This window comes from Hemiscyllium ocellatum, chromosome 2 (assembly GCF_020745735.1).
Source record: "Hemiscyllium ocellatum isolate sHemOce1 chromosome 2, sHemOce1.pat.X.cur, whole genome shotgun sequence".
Taxonomy (NCBI): domain Eukaryota; kingdom Metazoa; phylum Chordata; class Chondrichthyes; order Orectolobiformes; family Hemiscylliidae; genus Hemiscyllium; species Hemiscyllium ocellatum.
Genome location: NC_083402.1, coordinates 125,743,266 through 125,764,211, shown reverse-complemented (window position 1 = coordinate 125,764,211; position 20,946 = coordinate 125,743,266). Strand labels below are relative to the sequence as shown.

At 37.4% G+C, this 20,946-nt stretch overlaps 1 protein-coding gene across 4 annotated transcripts in view; it reads right to left on the bottom strand.

Moving 5' to 3' along the window:
- Positions 1-20,946, bottom strand: part of c9orf72 (C9orf72-SMCR8 complex subunit) — a 39,713-nt gene that overhangs the window by 3,021 nt on the left and 15,746 nt on the right. For 2 of the 4 annotated variants that reach the window (XM_060846213.1, XM_060846237.1), the window contains 7 exons: positions 19,035-19,130; positions 14,113-14,177; positions 11,422-11,494; positions 5,459-5,575; positions 3,059-3,294; positions 630-687; positions 250-359 (listed from right to left, as the gene is read on the bottom strand). In XM_060846213.1, coding sequence (XP_060702196.1) covers positions 250-359; positions 630-687; positions 3,059-3,294; positions 5,459-5,575; positions 11,422-11,494; positions 14,113-14,177; positions 19,035-19,130 — 755 coding nt within the window. Of the gene's footprint in view, positions 1-249; positions 360-629; positions 688-3,058; positions 3,295-5,458; positions 5,576-11,421; positions 11,495-14,112; positions 14,178-15,174; positions 15,207-19,034; positions 19,131-20,946 lie in introns of all 4 variants that reach the window. The other 2 variants (XM_060846229.1, XM_060846220.1) reach the window with 2 other exon arrangements.

Genomic DNA, 20,946 nt, shown 5'->3' with positions numbered 1-20,946 from the left:
GGAGAGTATGCAAGCCTCAGAACAGGTGGTCTGCAAAACAATGTTAAAGTGAAATACAACAATAAAGAAATATATTGTTGCTACTTTAGTAAACAACACCCAAGTCAACTTCAAATTAAGTCTAACTGTAAAATATTTAGGAGGGCAGTTACTAAGAAAGACATTTAGATAAGTAGAGATATTTTCAAAATTCAATAGATCTTATGATTTTAAAATAACAATAAAATCAGAAAATAAATTTTTGCATACGTTTCATCCTCTATGTATTTTATCACTGTTTGAGCTTTTCTGTGAAGTACAAGGAGAAACTGTGACAGAAAAATGCTTCTGAGGGACAAGCCAGATTTGAGCTGAAAAATCTGTAAAAGAGAAATTTTGAAATCACAATTTTACTCAGCCAGTTTTTAAATTTTCAAAATATTAGATTTATATGAATACTTTGAAAATGCTATTTTACTGGGTTTTTCTTTTCTAAATGTTATAAATTATATTCTAGATAATACTGTACCAAAAATGTCTTCATGATCAAATAGGAGAACCAATCTTCCACAAAAATATTAAGAAACTATTATACAAAGGCATCAGTGAAAATTGTTCACTATTAACATTTTATTTCCAATATTTCATACCTGATCTAAAAATGACTTTACCAATGTATCCCGATACATCATGTCCTGGAAAATATTCCTGAAACAATTTATTGAAATGCGATTCAAACATGAATACAAATTAGAGAAACAAATTTATAATAGAAAACATAATTTACATAAAAATCAAATGATTTGTGTAAGGATTACACTATTGATTGTTTACTCCAAAACTCAAATTTGAAATTAATCCGGGACTAAATTACTTTAAAGTGCAGTATTCTGCTACCACTTAGGGAAAAAGAAACCACAAAATTCAATTACTTAAAACTGAATTTATTAATATAGATATTGGCTGAGTTATTCTCATCTACCACCTAGGAAGGTATGAGGTAGTTCATAAGTTACGATAGAGCCCATCAACCTAGCTCAATCCATATGGATGGCTGACAACTTGACAGTCTGTTACTATACATTTACAGTTATACCATACCTGGAAAATAGTGGAGTCAGAACTGCAGAAATGTATGATATTAAGCAGAATTTGGTAGCAAATCTCTAGAAAAACTTATGGTTTACTGTTATAATGTTTTTCTGTACTTCATTATTTTGAGAGTGAGGGGTGTCAATTATGTCCAAGTTTGAAATTACTTGGAGAAATATTTAATAATAAACACTAAACGTTCTAGGCTGATGAATTATGACCACAATTCTCCACACATATTCCTGTATCAATTTTTACAATATGTGGGATACAGAAATCAGAAGCTGGATTTGTTTTCATGAACCATAAATAACCAAAGTGTGCTATATGGACTAAGCTATGAACAGACTGCAAAATAATTCTTCAAGCCAAGAAACTATAAGAATTCAGAGGAAATTATAGGAATTTCAAATTTTTAATATTTTAGTTTTACATCTTGTTAAAAATCTATATACTGATGTCAGGGCTGGTATCCAAAGATCTCAAGGTACGAAGTTTTAACCATCTTTTATTTGAAAACAGTAGTGTAAATCACTCCTGATTAGGCAAGTCTCAACAATAGATTTTATTCGTTTTTTCTATCATACAGGATTTCACAAGTATCTAAAATATATCGTGAAAAGAGATGGGTAATCAATATAGTTAGGTCACTGTGAAGGGTATCCTTCATTATGTCTGAACTGTGCATACATTGAAATCTTGGTATTAGTGGCAACATTGGTTTGTGACATCAGTATATGATCCAAGAACTGAGACTTTGACAATTTTGGTCCATGCCAGAGCCACTCAGCTCCTGGCCTCATTATAACACTGGTCCAAACATGGGTAAAAGAGATGATGTACAGATGTGAGATGACCTACAAGTGTGAGATGACAGAGACTGCCCTTGACAGCAAGGCAGCTTTTGAATGAGTATGGCATCAACTGAGTTAATGGAAATCAGGTAAAATTATTTGGGTTGGTGAAGTCGATCACCACAGTTCAAGGAAATCAATAAAGGCCAAAATCCTGGAACTCCTTACCTAACAATATTCTAGGTGTCCCTACCTTGCAAAGGCTGCAACAAACCAAGAAGGCTGCTCACTGCCACCCTCTCCAGGGAAAATGCAATGGATAATAAATGATTTCATTATAGTGATGTCCACATCCCATGAAAGAAAATAAGTGATGAAACAATACAGAAATTATCTTTAAGTAGGGTATCTCATTCGCCCAGATTTCATTAATAACTTGCAAACTAAGAAGTAATAGCTCTTCATGGTTTTGATTTCGGAATTGTCCAGCATAAAAAAAGTCTGAAAAAAGTCTTAATACTTTTGTACAAAGTACAATATATTGAGATTTCTAAGCTGTGGCCATTCCAAAATTTTGAAACTTTCTTTTCAAGGTGTCCAGATAACAGAAGCCATAATACCTCACTTAATTCCTAATCTTATCAATAAATGATGCAAGCAAATTTCTATTTTCCCCTCACCATGAATAGCATTCATGAAGCAATAAATATGCAGTTTAAGTAATCAGTAAACATATTCAGCATACTATCTTCTCACCCAGAAAAAACATGATGCTTTGAATAGCGATAGCATCTTGCTTCACTCCTAGTACTTGATCTGGCAAGGTAACATAAAGCCAAGACTGAAGGATGGAAATAAAATCTTCTCCTTTGACAAATTTATTAATGAGAATTACAATTTGCTTTTTATCACTTCCACTATAACTGCTACCCTGGGTTTTTCAAAATATTGACAAAAATATTAAATTTCAGGTTAGATAACTAAATTGTTAACATATTCTGGCGGAAAATACAATTTATATATTTAATATAACATTATAACAAAACACCTAGCTTTGCAGAATGTAACTACCAAATACTGAATGTTATTCCAATGTCTCTGCTCTAAATACAGTTCAGCTCTTACATTCCACACGAACATAATGTATGTATATTTTTGTTGTTTTAAAAAAAGACTTGTTTTCAAATACCTACAGATCAGGAGTGAAACTCTCATCCATATGAATTACAGTATCAGGGATCACATCTTCTTCTGATGCAGTCTTTTGAAGTTTGTGAAGTTCCTGGCTCATGTAACTCTGCTGGTTATAAATGTGTTCATGGCATGGGGCCATCTGCTTGACTGTATTCACATCAACATCAATGTGTGTGGTTGGGTATGGAGCATACATAATTTGACGGAAAGGCAGCACAAAGCTACCGGTAGCATCCTGAGAACATTAAAGTTCACATAAAATTGAAGTTTCTAATTACAATCCAAGTAATTGCTTTTAGTAATGATTAAAGGCAAAGACTATACGGTGGGACAATTGAGGAACAGCGAGGACTTTCAAAGCAATTTTTCATAGTGCTCAGCAAAAGTATATACCAGTGAAAAGAAAGGACTGTACCAAAAGAGATAATCAGCCATGGATAACTAAGAAAATAAAGGAGAGTATCAAACTGAAAGCAAATGCGTACAAAGTGGCAAATACTAATGGGAAACTTTAAAGGTCAACAAAAAGCCATGAGAGAAAAGCTATAAAGAAAGGTAAGATGGATTGAGAGTAAACTAGCTCAGAGTACAAAAACAGATAGCAAAACTTTCTATAAAATATATAAAATGAAAGAATGGTTCAGGTAAACATTGCTCCTTTACAGGAATAAGAAGGGGGATTTAATAATGGGAAATGAGGAAGTGGCCAAGGTGTTTAACAGGTATTTTGTATCAGTCTTCACAGTGGAAGACACAAATAACATGACAAGGAGGCTACAGCAGATGAAGACCTATAAACAGTCATTATTGTTAAAGCAGTAATGTTTGTCAAACTAATGGGACTAAAGATGAACAAGTCTACTGATCCTGGTTGGATGTATCCCAAGCTACTCAAAGAGATAGTGGGGGTTATAGCAAATGCGCTTGTGGTAATTTACCAAAATCCACTGGACTCTGGCGATTCCAGCAGATTAGAAAACAGCAAATGTAACGTCATGCTTTAATAAAAAGGAGGAAGACAAGACAGGTAACTATAGGTCTGTTACTTAACTTCTGTAGTGGGGAAAATGTTGAATCTATAGTCGCGGAAGAATGAGCAAGACATCTAGATAGAACTTATCCCATCGGGCAGATGCAGAATGGGTTAATGAAAGTGATTTATTGGAACGCTTTGAGGACATTTTTGAGCACGGTGAACAACAGGGAACCGGTGGATGTGGTGTATCTAGATTTCATGCATTCGACAAGGTGCTACACAAAAGGCTGCTGCATAAGATAAAGGTGTGTGCATTATAAATAATGTATTAGCACGGATAGTAGATTGGTTAACTAAGAGAAAGCAAAAGTGGGGATAAATGGGTGTTTTTCGGGATGACAATCAGTGGCTAGTGATGTGCCTCAGGGATCAGTGTGGGTCTGCAATTGTTTACAATTTACATACATGATTTAGAGTTGGGGACCAAGTGTAGTGTGTCAGAGTTCACAGATGACTAAAATGAGAGGTCGTGCAAAGTGTGCAGAGGACGCAAAATCTGCAGAGGGATAAACATAGGTTAAGTAAGTGGGCAAGGGTCTGGCAGATGGAATACAATGTTGGTAAACTTTGGTAGTAATAGCAATAAAATGGCCTATTATTTAATGGTGAAAATCTGCAGCATGCTGCTGTACAGAGGCTACCTCATTGAATGTTTTTAAAGCAAAGATAGATTTTTGAACAGTATTGAATGACAGAGCAGGCTCGACAGGCCAGATGGCCTTTTCCTGCTCCTATTCTGTTCTTATCAGTGTAATGAACCCTGTCATTTAAACTAAGCAATCAGCTCTCAATAATTACAAATGTGATCTGAGTAAGAAAACTCTGAATGAACTAAGAGCCTCTTAAAGTAGTCCATCAATTGCTAGGCAGTAGGGCAATTACTACTGAGCAAAGCTCTGCCAAAATATTCAGAAGTTCTTTGTTCAAGCAGGAAAAGTAATAGAGCACAGGTGATGTCGAGGAAAACAAAAGTTGAGCATAAACCAACACAACACATTAAACAGGGAGAAAGTAAGGACTGCAGATGCTGGAGATCAAAGTCAAAAAAATGGCACTGGAAAAGCACAGCTAGTCAGGCAGCATCTGAGGAGCAGGACAGTCAATGTTTCGCATTAGCTCTTCATCATGAACGTGATGACATTCCTGATGAAGAGCTTATGCTTGTAATGTTGTTTCTCCTGCTCCTCCGATACTCCCTGACCGGCTGTGCTTTTCCCGTATCACACAATAAACAACCTACTGGCCAGAGGATGGTCCTTGCTAATATAAGGAAGGAATTAAAAAATGTAATGGAGAAAAAGGAAATTAAAAATTGCAGGCATGAAGAAATAAATTTTGATTATCTCTACGAACATAATCTTACCTTTAAAAGGCCCTGAACAAAAAGACCTGAATCATATTTGAAAGAACCACTAGCATTAGCAAGTCGTGCGCATTTTCGTTCATTTGGAGTTAAGAAAAGGCACAATGTTCGAACCATCTGTCAATACAGAGAAATAGTTAACAGATCATATACAAATCTTCTGATTGACCTGTTACATCCAAATGGATTAAGTGGTGATATAGTTGCTTGACCTGTTTGCACAAAGGTCCCAGGCCACTGCATCAAAATGACCTTTCAAATCACAATAATCTCCAGTTAAAAAATGCCTTGGTAAGTCTGTGGCTAAGTGTAAATAGTAATGAATAACTAATGTTGTTCATGAAACTGAAATGCTGAAAGCTAAGTCCAGTACATGGTGGACAACAAATACTGCATTCTGAAATAATAGGAATAATAATTTGATTTCTAGAAGGAGTTGGATATATCACTTTGGGCGAAAGGATCAAAAGGTATGGGGGAAAAGCTGAACAGGTGTTTGAGTTGGATGATCATCTGCAATCATAGTGAATGGTGGACAGGCACCAAGGGCTGAATGGTCTGCTTCTCCTTTTCTCTTTGTTTCTATGTAATCGGAAATATTATTCTGCAATATTTTCTCTATGCTAAATTTTGTTATTGTTTTCTTGTACTGTAAAATATCTACTCTTACAGTGTTAAACTCTGGCTAACAAAATAAAGGATGGCAGTAAAATGAAATTGAACATTTACTCGAAGATAATGTGTGTACACTGCCTGAAATGATTTATTATTCATAGGGTTACTGATATTAATAGCGTGCTGTATTGCACAAAGACAAAGATTACCACAAGTTTTAAATCATAAAGCAGCAAGTTAAACCAAAAGTCAGTCAACTTTTCTTTTTTATTTCCTTAATTAAAAGTTGCTCCAATTATTCGGGTTATTAAAACTGAAATAATGCAAAAATGCTTCCACTGTTAAACAAATTATTTGAAACACTAGATATTTTAATTTTTTTCAATCAATAAGATACTTAGAATAAATAATAGGATTGAATACTTAAATACACTCTAGAACTATAGTTATTATAAAATTTCAAATATTTATTTTATCCAGCAAGTCATGTTACAACCCCTGTCCTTTGTGTATTGGTATCTAAAACCTTATTTTGTTGCCCAGTGATATCACGCCCTAGCCAGAAACACAAGCATGGATAAAAGACTGCCTAACCTACAGGAAACAGAGTTGGGATAAATGGGTCATATTCAGGTGGACAAACTGTAGCGAAGTAACTTTGGGATCAGTGCTGGGCTACAACTATTTACAATCGATAGTAATGATTTAGATGAGCAGACTAAATGTATTGTAGCTAAATTTTCTGATTAAACAAAATGGGTAGGAAAGCATTTTATGCAGAGGATATGAGAAGTCTGCAAAGGAACATGGGCAGGTTAAGCAATTGAACAAAAAGAAAAGACAATGCAGTTTAAGATGGGAAAATGTGAAATTGTCCACTATGGCAGGAAAAACAGAAAAGCAAGACCACAAGACACAGGAGCAGAAATTAGGCCATTCATTCCATTGAGTCTGCTCCATCATTCAATCATGGCTGATAAGTTTCTCAACCTGATTCTCCCCATAAACCTTAATGCTCTTGATACTCAAGAACCCATCTATCTCAGTCTTAAATACACTCAATGACCTGGCCTCCACAGCTTTCTGTGGCAATGAATTCCATAGATTCACCACTCTCTGACTGAAGATCGCCCTCATCATCTCTGTTCTAAAGGATCTTCCCTTTATTCGAAGGCTGTGATCTCGGGTCCTAGTCTTTCCTACCAATGGAGGCATCTTCCCAACATCTACTTTGTCTAAGCCATTCAATATTCTGTATGTTTCAGTTAATTGTCCCTCATCCTTCTAAACTCCATCGAATATAAGTAAAAATAATGACTGCAGATGTTGGAAACCAGATTCTGGATTAGTGGTGCTGGAAGAGCACATCAGTTCAGGCAGCATCCGAGGAGCAGTAAAATCGATGTTTCGGGCAAAAGCCCTTCATCAGGAATGCAGGCAGAAAGCCTGAAGGGTGGAGAGATAAGTGAGAGGAGGGTGGGAGTGGGGGTGGGGAGAAAGTAGCATAGAGTACAATAGGTGAGTGGGGGAGGGGATGAAGGTGATAGGTCGGAGGAGGGTGGAACCTCACCCTAGTTCCAAACTTCCAGCTCAGCACTGTCCCCATGACTTGTCCTACCTGCCTATCTTCTTTTCCACCTATCACCTTCATCCCCTCCCCCACTCACCTATTGTACTCTATGCTACTTTCTCCCCACCCCCACCCTCCTCTCACTCATCTCTCCACCCTTCAGGCTCTCTGCCTGTATTCCTGATGAAGGGCTTTTGCCCGAAACGTCGATTTTATTGCTTCTTAGATGCTGCCTGAACTGCTGTGCTCTTCCAGCACCACTATTCCAGAATCCATCAAATATAGGCCCAGAGTCCTCACATGGTCCTCTTTTATTAAGCTTTTCATTCCTGGGACCATTCTTGTGAACCTCCTTGAACACATTCAAGGGCCAGTACATCTTTCCTGAGAATATGGAGCCCAGAACTGTACACAACGCTCCAAATATGGCCTGACTAGAGCCTTATAGAGCCTCAGATGTACATCCCTGCTTTTGTACTCAAGTCCTCTCAAAATAAATGCAATTATTGCATTGCCTTCCGAACTACTGACTCAATCTGCAAGTTTACCTCGAGAGAATCCTGGACTAGAACTCCCAAGTCTCTGTACTTCAGACTTCTGAATTTTCTCCCCAGTTAGAAAATAGTCCATGCCCCTATTCTTCCTACCAAAGTGCATGACCTCAACTTTCCCATATTCTATTCCATCTGCCACTTCTTGCCCACTCTCCTATCCTGTCAAAATCCTTCTTCAGCCTCCCCGCTTCCTCAATGCTACCTGTCCCTCAACCCATCTTTGTATCATCTGTAAAGTTAGCCAGAAATCCCTCAGTTCCTGCAACTAGATTGTTAAAGTATAAAGTGAAAAGTTGTGGTCCTAATACTGAGTCTTGCAGAACACCAGTCTTTGTCTGCTATATTGAGAAAAATGGTTTCATCCCCACTCTCTGCTTTCTGCCAGACAGCCCGGCTTTTATCCATGTTAGCATCTTGCCTCTAACATCATAGACCTTTACCTTACTCAGTAGCCTCCCTGCGGCACCTTGTCAAAGGCCTTCTTGAAGTCCAAGTAGATAACATCCATTGGCTCTCCTTGGTTTAACCTGCTTGTTACTTCCTCAAAGAATTCTAGAAGCTTTGTCAGGCAATGACCTCCCCTTGATGAAACCAAGCTGACTTTACCCTATTTTACCATTCACTTCCAAGTATTCAGAAATCTTATCCTTCACAATGGATCCTCCAGGTTCTTACCCATGACCAAGATTAGGCTCATCAGTTTGTTATTTTCTGTCTTTTACCTTACCCCCTTTTTTAAATAGGGGTGTCACATCAGCGATTTTCAGTCCTCTGGCAGCCTCCTTGATTCTAGCAATTTCTGAAAGATCACCACTTACACGCCCATTACGTCTTCAGCAGTCTCCCTAGAACTCTCGGGTGTAATCCAACTGATCCAGGTGATTTATCCACCTTCAGGCCATTCACACTTTCTAGCACTTTCTCCTTGGTGATGGCCACCATACTCAGCTCTGCCCTCCACTCTTTTGAATTTTTGGGATATTAGTCATGTCTTCCACTGTGAAGACTGATATGAAGTATTATTCCGTTCCTCAGCCATTTCCTTGTTCCCCACCACTATCTCTCCAGCATCATTTTTCAGCAGTTCAATGTCCACTTTTGGCTCTCTTTTGCCCTTTATATATCTAAAGAAACTCTTACAGTCTTCCTTTATATTACTTTATACAACACTTTAACTCTCCCTCCCACTCCACCGAGGACATGCAGGTCCTTGGGACTCCTCCATCGGCAGAACATAACAACACGACGGCTGGAGGAGGAGCGCCTCATCTTCCGCCTGGGAACCTTCCAACCACAAGGAATGAACTCAGATTTCTCCAGTTTCCTCATTTCCCCTCCCCCCACCTTGTCTCAGTCGGTTCCCTCAACTCAGCACCACCCTCCTAACCTGCAATCTTCTTCCTGACCTCTCCGCCCCCACCCCACTCCAACCTATCACCCTCACCTTGACCTCCTTCCACCTATCACATCTCCATCGCCCCTCCCCCAAGTCCCTCCTCCCTACCTTTTATCTTAGCCTGCCTGGCACATTCTCCTCATTCCTGATGAAGGGCTCTGGCCCGAAACATCAAATTTCCTGTTCCTTGGATGCTGCCTAACCTGCTGTGCTTTAACCAGCAACACATTTTCAGCTCTGATCTCCAGCATCTGCAGACCTCACTTTTTACTCCTTTATATTACTGGCTAGCTCACCCTCCTATTTAATCTTCTTCCTTTTTATCCCCCTCTTTGTCTTTGTAAGCTTCACAATCCTATCCAAGTATGTATAGGAACTAGTGATAGTGGATCATATCATTTGGTGGCCAGTTGGTGTTCGTGTACCCTGGTGGCAAGTTTCCTGCTAGTTTGTCCGATATAGTTTTTTTTTTAAAACAGTTCTTGCATGGTATCTTGTAAATGATGTTAGTTTTGCTGGTGGTATCTATTGGATCCTTTAGGTTCATTAGTCACTGTTTAAGTGTATTGGTAGGTTTGTGGGCTACCATGATGCCAAGAGGTCGAGAAGTCATTTCTGATATGTCTTTGACACAAGGTAAAGTAATGTGGCTATAGTTTTTGGTTGCGTTGTGTCTGCTTGTTTGGGTTTGTTTGTGAGGAATTAGCGGATTGTGTTTATTGGGTACCCGCTTTTCTTGAAAATGTTGTATAGATATTTTTCTTCCGTTTTTTCTTTAAGAAACATAACATCAAACTAGCAGGAAACTTGCCACCAGGATACATGAACACCAACTAGCCACCAAAGACATAACCCACTATCACTAGTTTCTATACGTACAGACAAAGAAGGACACCACTCTGACCGGGAAAACACACTCATCCTAGGACAGGCAAAACAAAGACACAACAGAATTTTTAGAGGCATAGCATTCTAACCAGAACTCCATCAATAAACACATTGATTTAGATCATATCTACCTTCCCTTAAAAAAAACGGAAATGACATCACCCACCTTAAGAAACCAGGACCTATAAATGAAGAGGCAGGACATACCACTAATGACTTCACCAGAGACTCTCTCTGATGATGTTACCTAGTATGATGACAAAACGTCTGAAAACAAACCTCAAGCTCAGCGAGCTAACTTACATACTTACCAACCTGAGCTACAAATCTTCTCAAAAATCACTAATAAGGATTTGTGTTAGATTGTAGATAGGAAGTGGAAATATTGAGACAGAGTGATGGGTGATTCTGCAAGCCAAGTTGATGTCAGATTGATTGCAGGTGTAGGTTTGGCAAGGCACTGTGACACGAATTTGAGTTAGATATCTATCAGGATGTACTTGAATGTGTTGTGCAACTCATTTTTACTGATTTGATCAGGTCACTAGAATCAGAGAACTATAAGCAGGAGAGGGCACCACACATCTGAAGCGAACCTCTACAATCTCCAGTAACATCTCAGTTTTTGCAATAGGTCCTTCCTCCCATTGGCCAGGAGAAAAATCTCCCTGCTCACCTTTATATAGTGGAAGACTGGCACTAAGAAAATATCAGTGAAGCAACGTTCTGCCTGAAGAGATTGAGAACCTATCGTCGTAATTTATTTCTCAGCTGAAATAGCGGACCTTACAAACAGAAGTATGCTTTTCATTTTGAAAAAATACCGAATTACAAAAGTAAAGGCCAGAAAAAGAGTCAGTTTAGAACAAGAGAATGAAAATGTCACCATCTCAACATAAGATTGATAAAAACAAATTCTGGGTTGAAAGGAAACAAATACCTTATTCACTTTTTCTGGATTGCTTCCTATGACAACCGAACACCCACATGTCTGCAAGTGAGAGCTAATGGCCCTGCAAATCAAACAAAATATTCCCATTATTCAAAGAGCATACATCCCCAATATGCAATTGTAACAGGATTAAAAGCTTAGCTTGATATCTAAAATAGCTGATATGATTTAGAATTTACACCAGACATCAGGTTGTATAAGGCACAGACAACTGTAATCCATGGAAACCTTTGCTGGCACATACTAAAGGCACCATATGAGCAATCCAGGCGCCTAAATTTCACTGTGAGCAGACCAATAGTCTGGCTGTTGCATGACTAACATCGTAGCTTTCCCTGCCTCAGTGTGGCTTCCTCATTTGTGTAATCAGCCATTTCTTCAGCAGGAAACCAATCAACAGTATTCATCCTTGCAGGTGTGAAAGTAGTAACAGAAAGCTACATGTGGCACTGGCCAAGAACATACAATTTGACTGCTCCCAGAGTCACAGACCAGTCGAGGACCACATGAGCAATGATTCCTTGGGCACGATGGAATTCAGCTATGGTGCTGATGTCTCTAGCTCTCTCAGACTGATTAGCCACATTAGTTATAAACTTGATATATTGGCTGTCACTCCTGAAAGGGCATCAAGTTCTTACACAATTGCAGTGCTATCCCTTTGGTTGAGAGTTTGGGCTTTTTCCAGGACATATGCACTAAGTGTAGAAATTCAGAACAATTATGATCTTGAAAGCTACCAACCCTGGATGGCTCACCCATTTAATTAAAGCAGACCTCTGCTGCCACCATGTCATACGGAACTGTCACATTGCTCAAGGATAGATAAAGTAGTCAGAAATGCCCGCACCTGCAGGAAGGTTGTCGTCTATTAGTATATCTGCTGCCAGACCTGCTGATGTTTTCTAGCATTTCTTTTTGGAATAAGAACTGGTTGGCAGACAAGAAACGAAGAGTAGGGATAAATTGGTCTTCTTCTGAGGGGCAGGAAGTGACTAGTGGGGCACCACAGGGATTAGTGCTTGAACCACAACTACTACAATATATATTAATAATTTACATGAGGTACCAAAATGTAATATCACCATTTTGGCAGATGAAAAAGCTAGGGAGCGTGATGTGAATTGTGAGGAAGATGCAGGGATGCTTCAGTGTGATTTAGACAAGTTAAGTGGATGAATAAATGCATGGCAGATAAAGTATACAATGTGAATAAATGCGAAGTTATCCACTTTGATGGCAAAAACAGACAAGCAGATTATCCAAGTGGCAATAGATTGGGAAAGGAGGAGTCGCAATGAGACCTGAAAGTAAACATGTAGATGCAACATGTGAAAGAGAAAGCAAATGGTATGTTGGCCTTGACAGCGAGAGGATTCGAGTACAGGAGCAGGGACTTCTTGCTACAATTGTACAGAACCTTGGTGAGACCACACTGGGATACTTAGTGGATTTGGTCACCTTATCTGAGGACAGATGTTCTGGCTGTAAGGAAAAGTATGACAAAGGTTCACAAGACGGATTCCTGTGACAACAGGATTGACGTACGAAGAGAAATTGGATTGATCAAATGCCCTTGAGTTCAGAAGGATGAGGGAAGGCTCTCATAGAAACCTAAAACATTCTAATAGGACTAAACTGGGTAAATGTAGGAAGGAAGTTCCCGATGACCAGGGAATTCAGAACCAGGGGTCACTGTTTAAGGATATGGGGTAGGCCATTTATGACTAATATAATGAGAAATTCTTTACCAAGAGTGGTGAGCCTATGAAATTATCTTCTACAGAAAGCGATTGAGGCCAAAACATTTGAATGTTTTCAAAAAGGAGTCTGATGTGGTTCTTCATATTAAAGAGATCAAAGGCTTTAGATCAGAGATGAAGACGAATTTCTTCATCCAGAGGGTGGTGAATCTGTGATTCATTGTTGCAGAAGGCGGTGGAGGGCAAGATATATACTGTCTTTAAGACAGAGATACATAGTTTCTTCATTAGTAAGGGAATCAAGGGTTATGGGAGAAGGCAGAATGGGGTTGAGAAACATATCAGCCACGATCAAATGGCAGAGCTGACTCAGTGGGCTGAATGACCTAATTCTGCTCCTATATCTTATGATCTTATGAGTATGGGGAGGAAGTGGGAACTGGGTATGGAGTTTGATGGTCAGCCATGACCCATACTGTATGGCAGTGCAAGCTCAGAGGGCTGAATGACCAACTCTTGCTCCTATTTTCCATGTTTCTTTGTCTCCACAGGAAGTGGTGGAGTGTCAGGAGTAGCTCTGAGGTGTCAGGTCTGGAGCAGGGGATTTTTAGATCAGAGTGTGTGGGGTCGCAAGAGGAACGGAGCCAGCGTAGTTGGAAGTGTGGGGGTTGGGGACAATTTATTAGTTACTCAAGAGTTACACTAGACTTTTAACTGTCTAACTTTTCCTGACCAATTAAGTACTTAACTACTCCAGAACACTCCAAACTCTCAGCTTTAAATGGATACTTTCAGGGGTTCCAAGTGATAGCTGCTAATCCAGGAGGGTCTTACATGCACAACTCTCATCTACAGTGTAGAAATGAAATTGGGGCCAGAGTTCTTTAACAAATAAGTACAGGTGTACTACAATGCTAAAGGACAAATGACTGCAAATAAAACTGAGCTCTCATACTACATGCAAATAAACACTCACTTGTGCAGAAAATCTTCACGGCAGCTGTCACCAATATCATCATCATTCAAAAGGGTATCCTTGATCTGAATCAAATTAAAATTCAATTTAATATTACACTCACGCATTCTAAACCAGGTAGCAACAGTATGAACACCACTCCAAATTTCTAAATATAAAACAAAAGATTAAGTGAGGGGAAACAGAAAGAGAAACTGAGACTTCCGATTGCAAAAATAAATCAATATGAACTCAAATGATTATAGTCATGTAGCAGAGAGAGACCCTCAGCCTGTTGCATCGGCTCAATCAATCTACACTAATCCTACTTTTCAGCTCTTGGCCCATAACCTTGAATGTCATGACACATTTCAAGTGCTCATCCATTAACTAAGAATTAAGATGGAAATTGTGAAACATTTTGAATTTACTACTTTTGTTACTATCTATTCTTAATTTTCATGTACTTTAAAGTGGAAATGCATGGGGATCATTAAAACAAACTTTTTGCCATTTGACAGAAATTGAAAGGGAAAGATGAGACAATCTGATAGAGGGGAAATTTGAAAGTTAAAAATATTGAGCCCTATTAATTCCATGTCAATTAATTTTATATTTTAATGCGGGTAAAAGTAACAAATGCCTGCCCCTTACCATGAGGTTTGAATTCTTGATTATGATTGTGAAATAAGATTAATGGAAATATAAAACAGTAAAGGAAAAACAAAGATAGTTTGCTTTCAGAATTAATCAAGTAGAGTTCAAATAAAATGCAGATCATGTAGAAATAAAGTTCCAATCTTAAATCTAAGCAATTAAAATAGACAAATTAAAATAGCTAAGAGAAAAATAGCTTTTAATTTTGTGAAAATATACATTAACGAATTGTTACTAGGAATGCAAGTTCAATGAAAACAAGGAACTGGAAAGCAAATGACAACAAGCTTTTGGGTAGGCATAATGAAATTAAATTATGCTCACACTGTTGAATATGTAAGGAGTCTTAAAGATGGAATCTTTGAAAATTTGTAATGGTAATTGTAAGCTATTTGCACTGCAAAATGCTTTAGGATATTTTCTTACCATTAAATGGTGTGGTAGAATATTCATCAGAGCTTACATGAAAGAAAATAGCAGTTAGTAACAAAATGCTTGTAGAAAATACTGTATCCAAATAAATAACATAATATGAAATGAATACAGAATAACGAAATGAAGTAGTTTGGGTGTAATCTACATTGTATATTTTATGCTTAACTGCTATATTGCAACCAAAATGCAATTACTCATCTACTACTGTAAAACAGTAAATGTATTGTAGTCAGATAACAAGCCAAACTCATGTAGGTAACACCTCTGAAGGATGGTGAAGGAAAAGGATGTACGCCTAGTGTTCAAATGTTGTAATGTATACAACTAGGTGACACAAAAAGCAGAATTTGATTTCAGGAACTTTATTAATGGCAGAAAATTGAGTTTTATCCTGGGTGATTATGTCAACAGACATGAGAACATCAACATGCAATGCCACAGAATGGCAAGACATGCCTCAGACTTCATACTTACTCATTGCAGCAAGTCCAAGTAAGATGCTGTGAAATCTCTCTCAAAAGACCAGAAAAGCCTTGTACCAGTTCACCAGTTTCAAGGCAGATTAAAAATTTATAAAACTTCTTCCTCTCATTTTTTTCCAACCTAATATCCAGCTCCAAAAATACTCTCAATTTGTTTCTTCATCTAGACTCTTCGGTAGTCCCCAACTGCTGCTTTGAAAATTGTACATCTCTCACTCTACTATCTACCTCAACTGATAGCATTTTACACGAATCATGAAGTTAAAGGTTTCAAGGCCAACTCCAGACACATGAGCATTTTGTTTAGGTTATACGGTGACAGATGCCTCTTTCACACGTGAAGTCAAACCAAGAATCGGTTTAACCTTCATCCAACATCAATAAAAATAATTGCCAGACACTATTACAATATTGTTGTACAAAGATGTGTTGTCCCAGTTACATCATTATAACAATCACACCTTAGAAGTGCTTCATTGGTTATGAAGTCCATAGGATGTTCTGAAATTGGGAAAAGCATACATAAAAGCACATTGCAGAATACTACCAGAATCACTTGCCAAGATAGGTTAGAATCTCTTGCCGCTTGAAACACTGTTTGCTTACTGGAAACTTCTGGAGTATTAGCATATTAAAAACTGTCTAAACCTTTATGTCTTCTCTTTGTAATCTTTCCTCCTGTTTCTCTGTTACCTGTTCCTGATTTTAGCATCTCACCATTTTTCATTCTTCTACTCTTGCTAGGTTTATATCTGTTTTCGCTCAAATGAATCCCTATCCTCAATATTTAAATTTCCATCTTAATTTGCTTTAATCCCTCCAATTTCTCTGGTGGGTGAGGTTGAACAAGAAAGACGATCAGTTTATCTGCCTAAACATAAGAAGAAGCCCCCGTACCTGAAATGGACATCTAGTTAGAAGGATCACAATGTGTGCCTATCATGAAGGGAAATATTTAAACTCCCCAAAGAAGCCCAAAAAAGTTCATTTATGCATAATTGCTTCAGTTGCACAGTGACAAGTTATTTCTATCTTGTATAATACAATAAGCAAGTGAGACAATGCATCATTATACTTATGTAAATTTAATGATGTCATCAGTACTGCGGACCAAAGAATAACCAAAAGAATGCATCAACCTCTGTTGAACATTTAAAAGAGAAACAGTTAAGTTTCCTAAAATCAGTAAATAACTCAATGAATCGTTCATCTTTTAATTCCTCCAAGAGAGGCAAAATCAAAAATGCAAAATCAAAATTTCACCAAGCACTCTCATTAAATATTAAACAGCTGGAACATTTAAATGACCAGTTCCAACCACACTGATCATCAATTGTTGAAAAATGCCATTTACTTACATTTTACAAATCCCATTAATCTTATGTCAGAATAGTAGTCACTTCCCCTTTATTCTTTTACCATAGGTACTTGAGTAATAGTCAGTCTCAGGTAAAAGACAACCCCCTACTTTTGGCCAAAAAAATCTGGAATTTTTCATGTACCTCATGTAAAAGTCAACTCTAGTTCTTCACAGAAAACAGATCAACATTTACGAGTCAGTGTAACAGTCATCCTGCTCCATGTCATCCAGTCTATCTTATGCTCCACTCCCGGTTTCATAATTGCCCTAATTCATTGTATTTTTTCTCTTTATTCATTTAGAGATCAGTTGAGCTTCTGTTAATGATACAATATGAATTTTGATGAGCATGAATTTCAGCCACTGAAAAGTCGTAACCATGTAATAGTCAACCCTATAAATTTAACCTTAAGTTGTCAAAAAAAATTGACTATTACTCGAGTATACACAATAACTCATTCACAGGAGATCACTGGCAAAGTCCAGTCTTTATTGCCAAACCTTAATTGTTGAGAAGTGTTACAACATGGCTAAACCCTTCTGCACTGAGAAGCTCACCTCACGCCATAATCTGTTAAATTTCAAGAGGCAAAAAAACCATCCCAGATCTCACTATTTAAAGTAAAAATGAACAATCTTATTCTTTAATTCCAAAAGAGAACATTAAACAACTATTTACAACTCCTTTCTCTTAAACCTTTCTTTTACTTCCCACTCTACAATACTAGTCTCATAAATTCCCTCTTAAATTTATGGCAAATCAATTTCAAACCCAGTTGTTGTTTTTGGATGTTGAACTTCTTCTGTAGACTTCTCTAGGTCAGCTTTGGTCTTCTACTATGCAAATTTCTTATGGACAAATATCTTTTAGCTATTCTGCTGGCAGTCTTTACTAGTGGGTGCTCTTTACTGTTCTCCCCCTAATTGTTCAAAATATCTGGTTTTATATCCCAAAACATTGGATCATTTCATCAGTTTAATGTCATCCCAAGCAGTAAGATTTGATTGGGTTTTGGTATCTGGGCATAATTTAAACTGATTGGCTGAATTTGAATTTGTTTTTGTACCATGGCAACACAGCACAGCTATTTGTGTCAGCCAAATGTTACATTTTAAAATTGTTCAGTACGCTCTGCGCTTTGCATGCCAGCTTCCTGTCTCTTTTAAAGGCACAGTACACCTACACCTTCATAACAGAATGAAGTGATGAATCACCTTGAATGTAACTGGTTGGTTTGCTAAACCATTTCAGAGAACAGACAGCAATCTTGCACATCATAGCACACACAGGCCAGGCCACATCACAGCAGCAAACATCCTCCCTTGAAGGATAAAACTAGATTGTATTTTACAACAATCCAGCTGTTTAATGGGAAAAAATACTGATACTAGGTTTTTATTCTAGGTTTAATTACATTTATACGCCATTGTGGGATTCATATTCTCATCCCAAAACTGTTTTCTAGGCCTCTGGATTACTAGTTCAGGACAATCACTATTTAACTGCACCTTATCCTTCTCTATCATTTGATTCATCTACAAGGTTACAATATTTCCCAGACAGAACTACTTCAAAAAATTCTAAACAAGAGATTTGATTCAACAGTGAGTGAACAGTGAATATTGATAGGTGAAATCAAGTAACCGAGAAGCCAAGATTTAGGCATCTTATTTTTCATTGCATCTAACATATAATATGCTTATCTTTAAAGAAATAGGAAGAAAATATAAGGTATAAACCTCTAGCCTCTGAGATAAAAGGGTTTTATAGTTAAACTTTATAATGACATTTCCTGTATTAGCAGGATTGTTATGTGCAAGTGCAATGTGCAATTCAATTGTAAAAATTTTCCAGATATGCTAGGTATTTTATATTGCACTGACACATTATAATATTAAAGAGCATTGTGACTGAACAAGATTCTGAAATGTGAAAACTTTTGAACAAATGACATGTTTCAACACAAACTACATTCCATTTCCTCCTTGAGTATCAAGCACAAACTTACTTGAACTTCTTCTAGAACGCCATATGTTTTCATGGATGAAAATAATTCCATGACAGGTGTGATCTCTGTTGTTAAGAAAGATATAATGCTTTGTCCCTAAGAGAAAACAGTGCATATAAAAAGTGAGTAGAGCAACAGTGATCTACATGCATGGATATAGCTTGTTAAAATATGATGCTCTAAGATCCACTTTCAGGTTAATTATAGAGAACATGGTTATGACTGGGTACACTTATTTGAGTGTGTTTGCAGACAGTAATGATAGCAAATTGCAATTCACAAAATTAAAAAAGCTCTCCTGATAGTGCAATTAATTTATCCAAAGAGCAGTCAAGTAACAAAGATTAGGGTGTGCCAGAATAGACCATTGGTCAAAGCTGCATTCATTTTTCTCAGCCATTATAGCAGTAGAGGCTACAACTACCCTCCAGTTATGAAAGGGGAAAATAAGAAACCTCATATACATGGGTGTTAGATCATATTTGAGTGTGATGTCAGTATCATTCTTCCTCTAAAGGAGAGAAGATTCACCAATTTCTGAAGGTTATTATACATTGAATAAAACTAGCAATCTCTAGGTTTCCCTAGATTGCTCAAATAGTGAGAGTACTTCAATTGTTTCTCCTTGACATTTCCTCTCCTGTGTAGGATTTTGTCTCATCCCAATGGTTCAAGTGAGACATTGGAGGAGTAACTCTAACCATCAGATCCATGCTTACTTCAGAATAAATTTATCAAATAATTATTTTCCCTAATCAACCACTGCAGTAAATCCAAAGTATTTATGGATGTAGGCCTCATGATAGGCCATTTAAGACTGAAATGAGAAATTTCTTCACCAAGGCAGTAATAAGCTTGTGGAATTCTCTGTCACAGAAAGCAGATTAGGCCAAAACAGAATATTTTCAAGAAGTTAGGTATAGTTCTGAGGACTAAATCAATGAGTGTGGGGAGAAAAATGGAATCGGGATACTGAGTTGGATGATCAACCACGGTCATATTAAATGGCAGAACAAGCTCCAAAGACCAAATGGCCCAAGCTTGACCCAATTTTTTTTTAATGTTTTTAAGTTGACCATGTGTAGAAGCACTACTATACTTTCTTTACAAAATATGGCCAGTAGTGAATTTAGAAACATATTCCAATGCTAGTAATCTGTGCTTGGCCATGCAAGATAAATAGATGGTTTCATAAATCACTTATAAGAATAATATTCTGTATTAAAACTATCCACAGATTAAATTATTCATCTACATTATGATATAGTCAGACATTTCTCTCCAGTTATACATGGAGATAGACGAAGTTCAAATAAAGTAATAAGCAATTTAAAACACTCATATTTTTAATGTCCCTAATGTAAAAACATGTCAAACATTTGAAAGACTAGTTTTAGGAGGGCCAAATTTGTAACTGAATTACTATTTCCAAAAACACCTTAAAAATTATACATAAAATGCTTTATGACTGCCTGCCTAAGAGGAAATATTCATATCATTGTCATGTTAATGGGATCTATAGCATTTTATAGTGCAATTCCTGAGCCACTTTAGAGAGAAAATTCCACAGTATCTGAAAGCAAACAAAACAAGTGCCCACAGAGAAACGTGTGAATACCAGCCAAGATAGTAAGCATTTAGAATCTGTGTGACTTGCTAATTTGGTCCAAATAGAACAGCAAGCATAAACCTCATAGAAGCACACTGAGCAGATGTCAGCTAAAGGAAAATCAGCACCAGCCTTTTATATTGTTATACAAGATATTGTTTGGCGAAAATACTAATTATTTTTCCCTCTTTCCTCTCCTGTTGGGATTAGCCACTACTAGGGTTTGATTTCATGAGCTCTGAGCATCTTTCGAGTAACTATTCACACAGGAACCTAAAGAACATATGTTGGCATGCTGTTCAA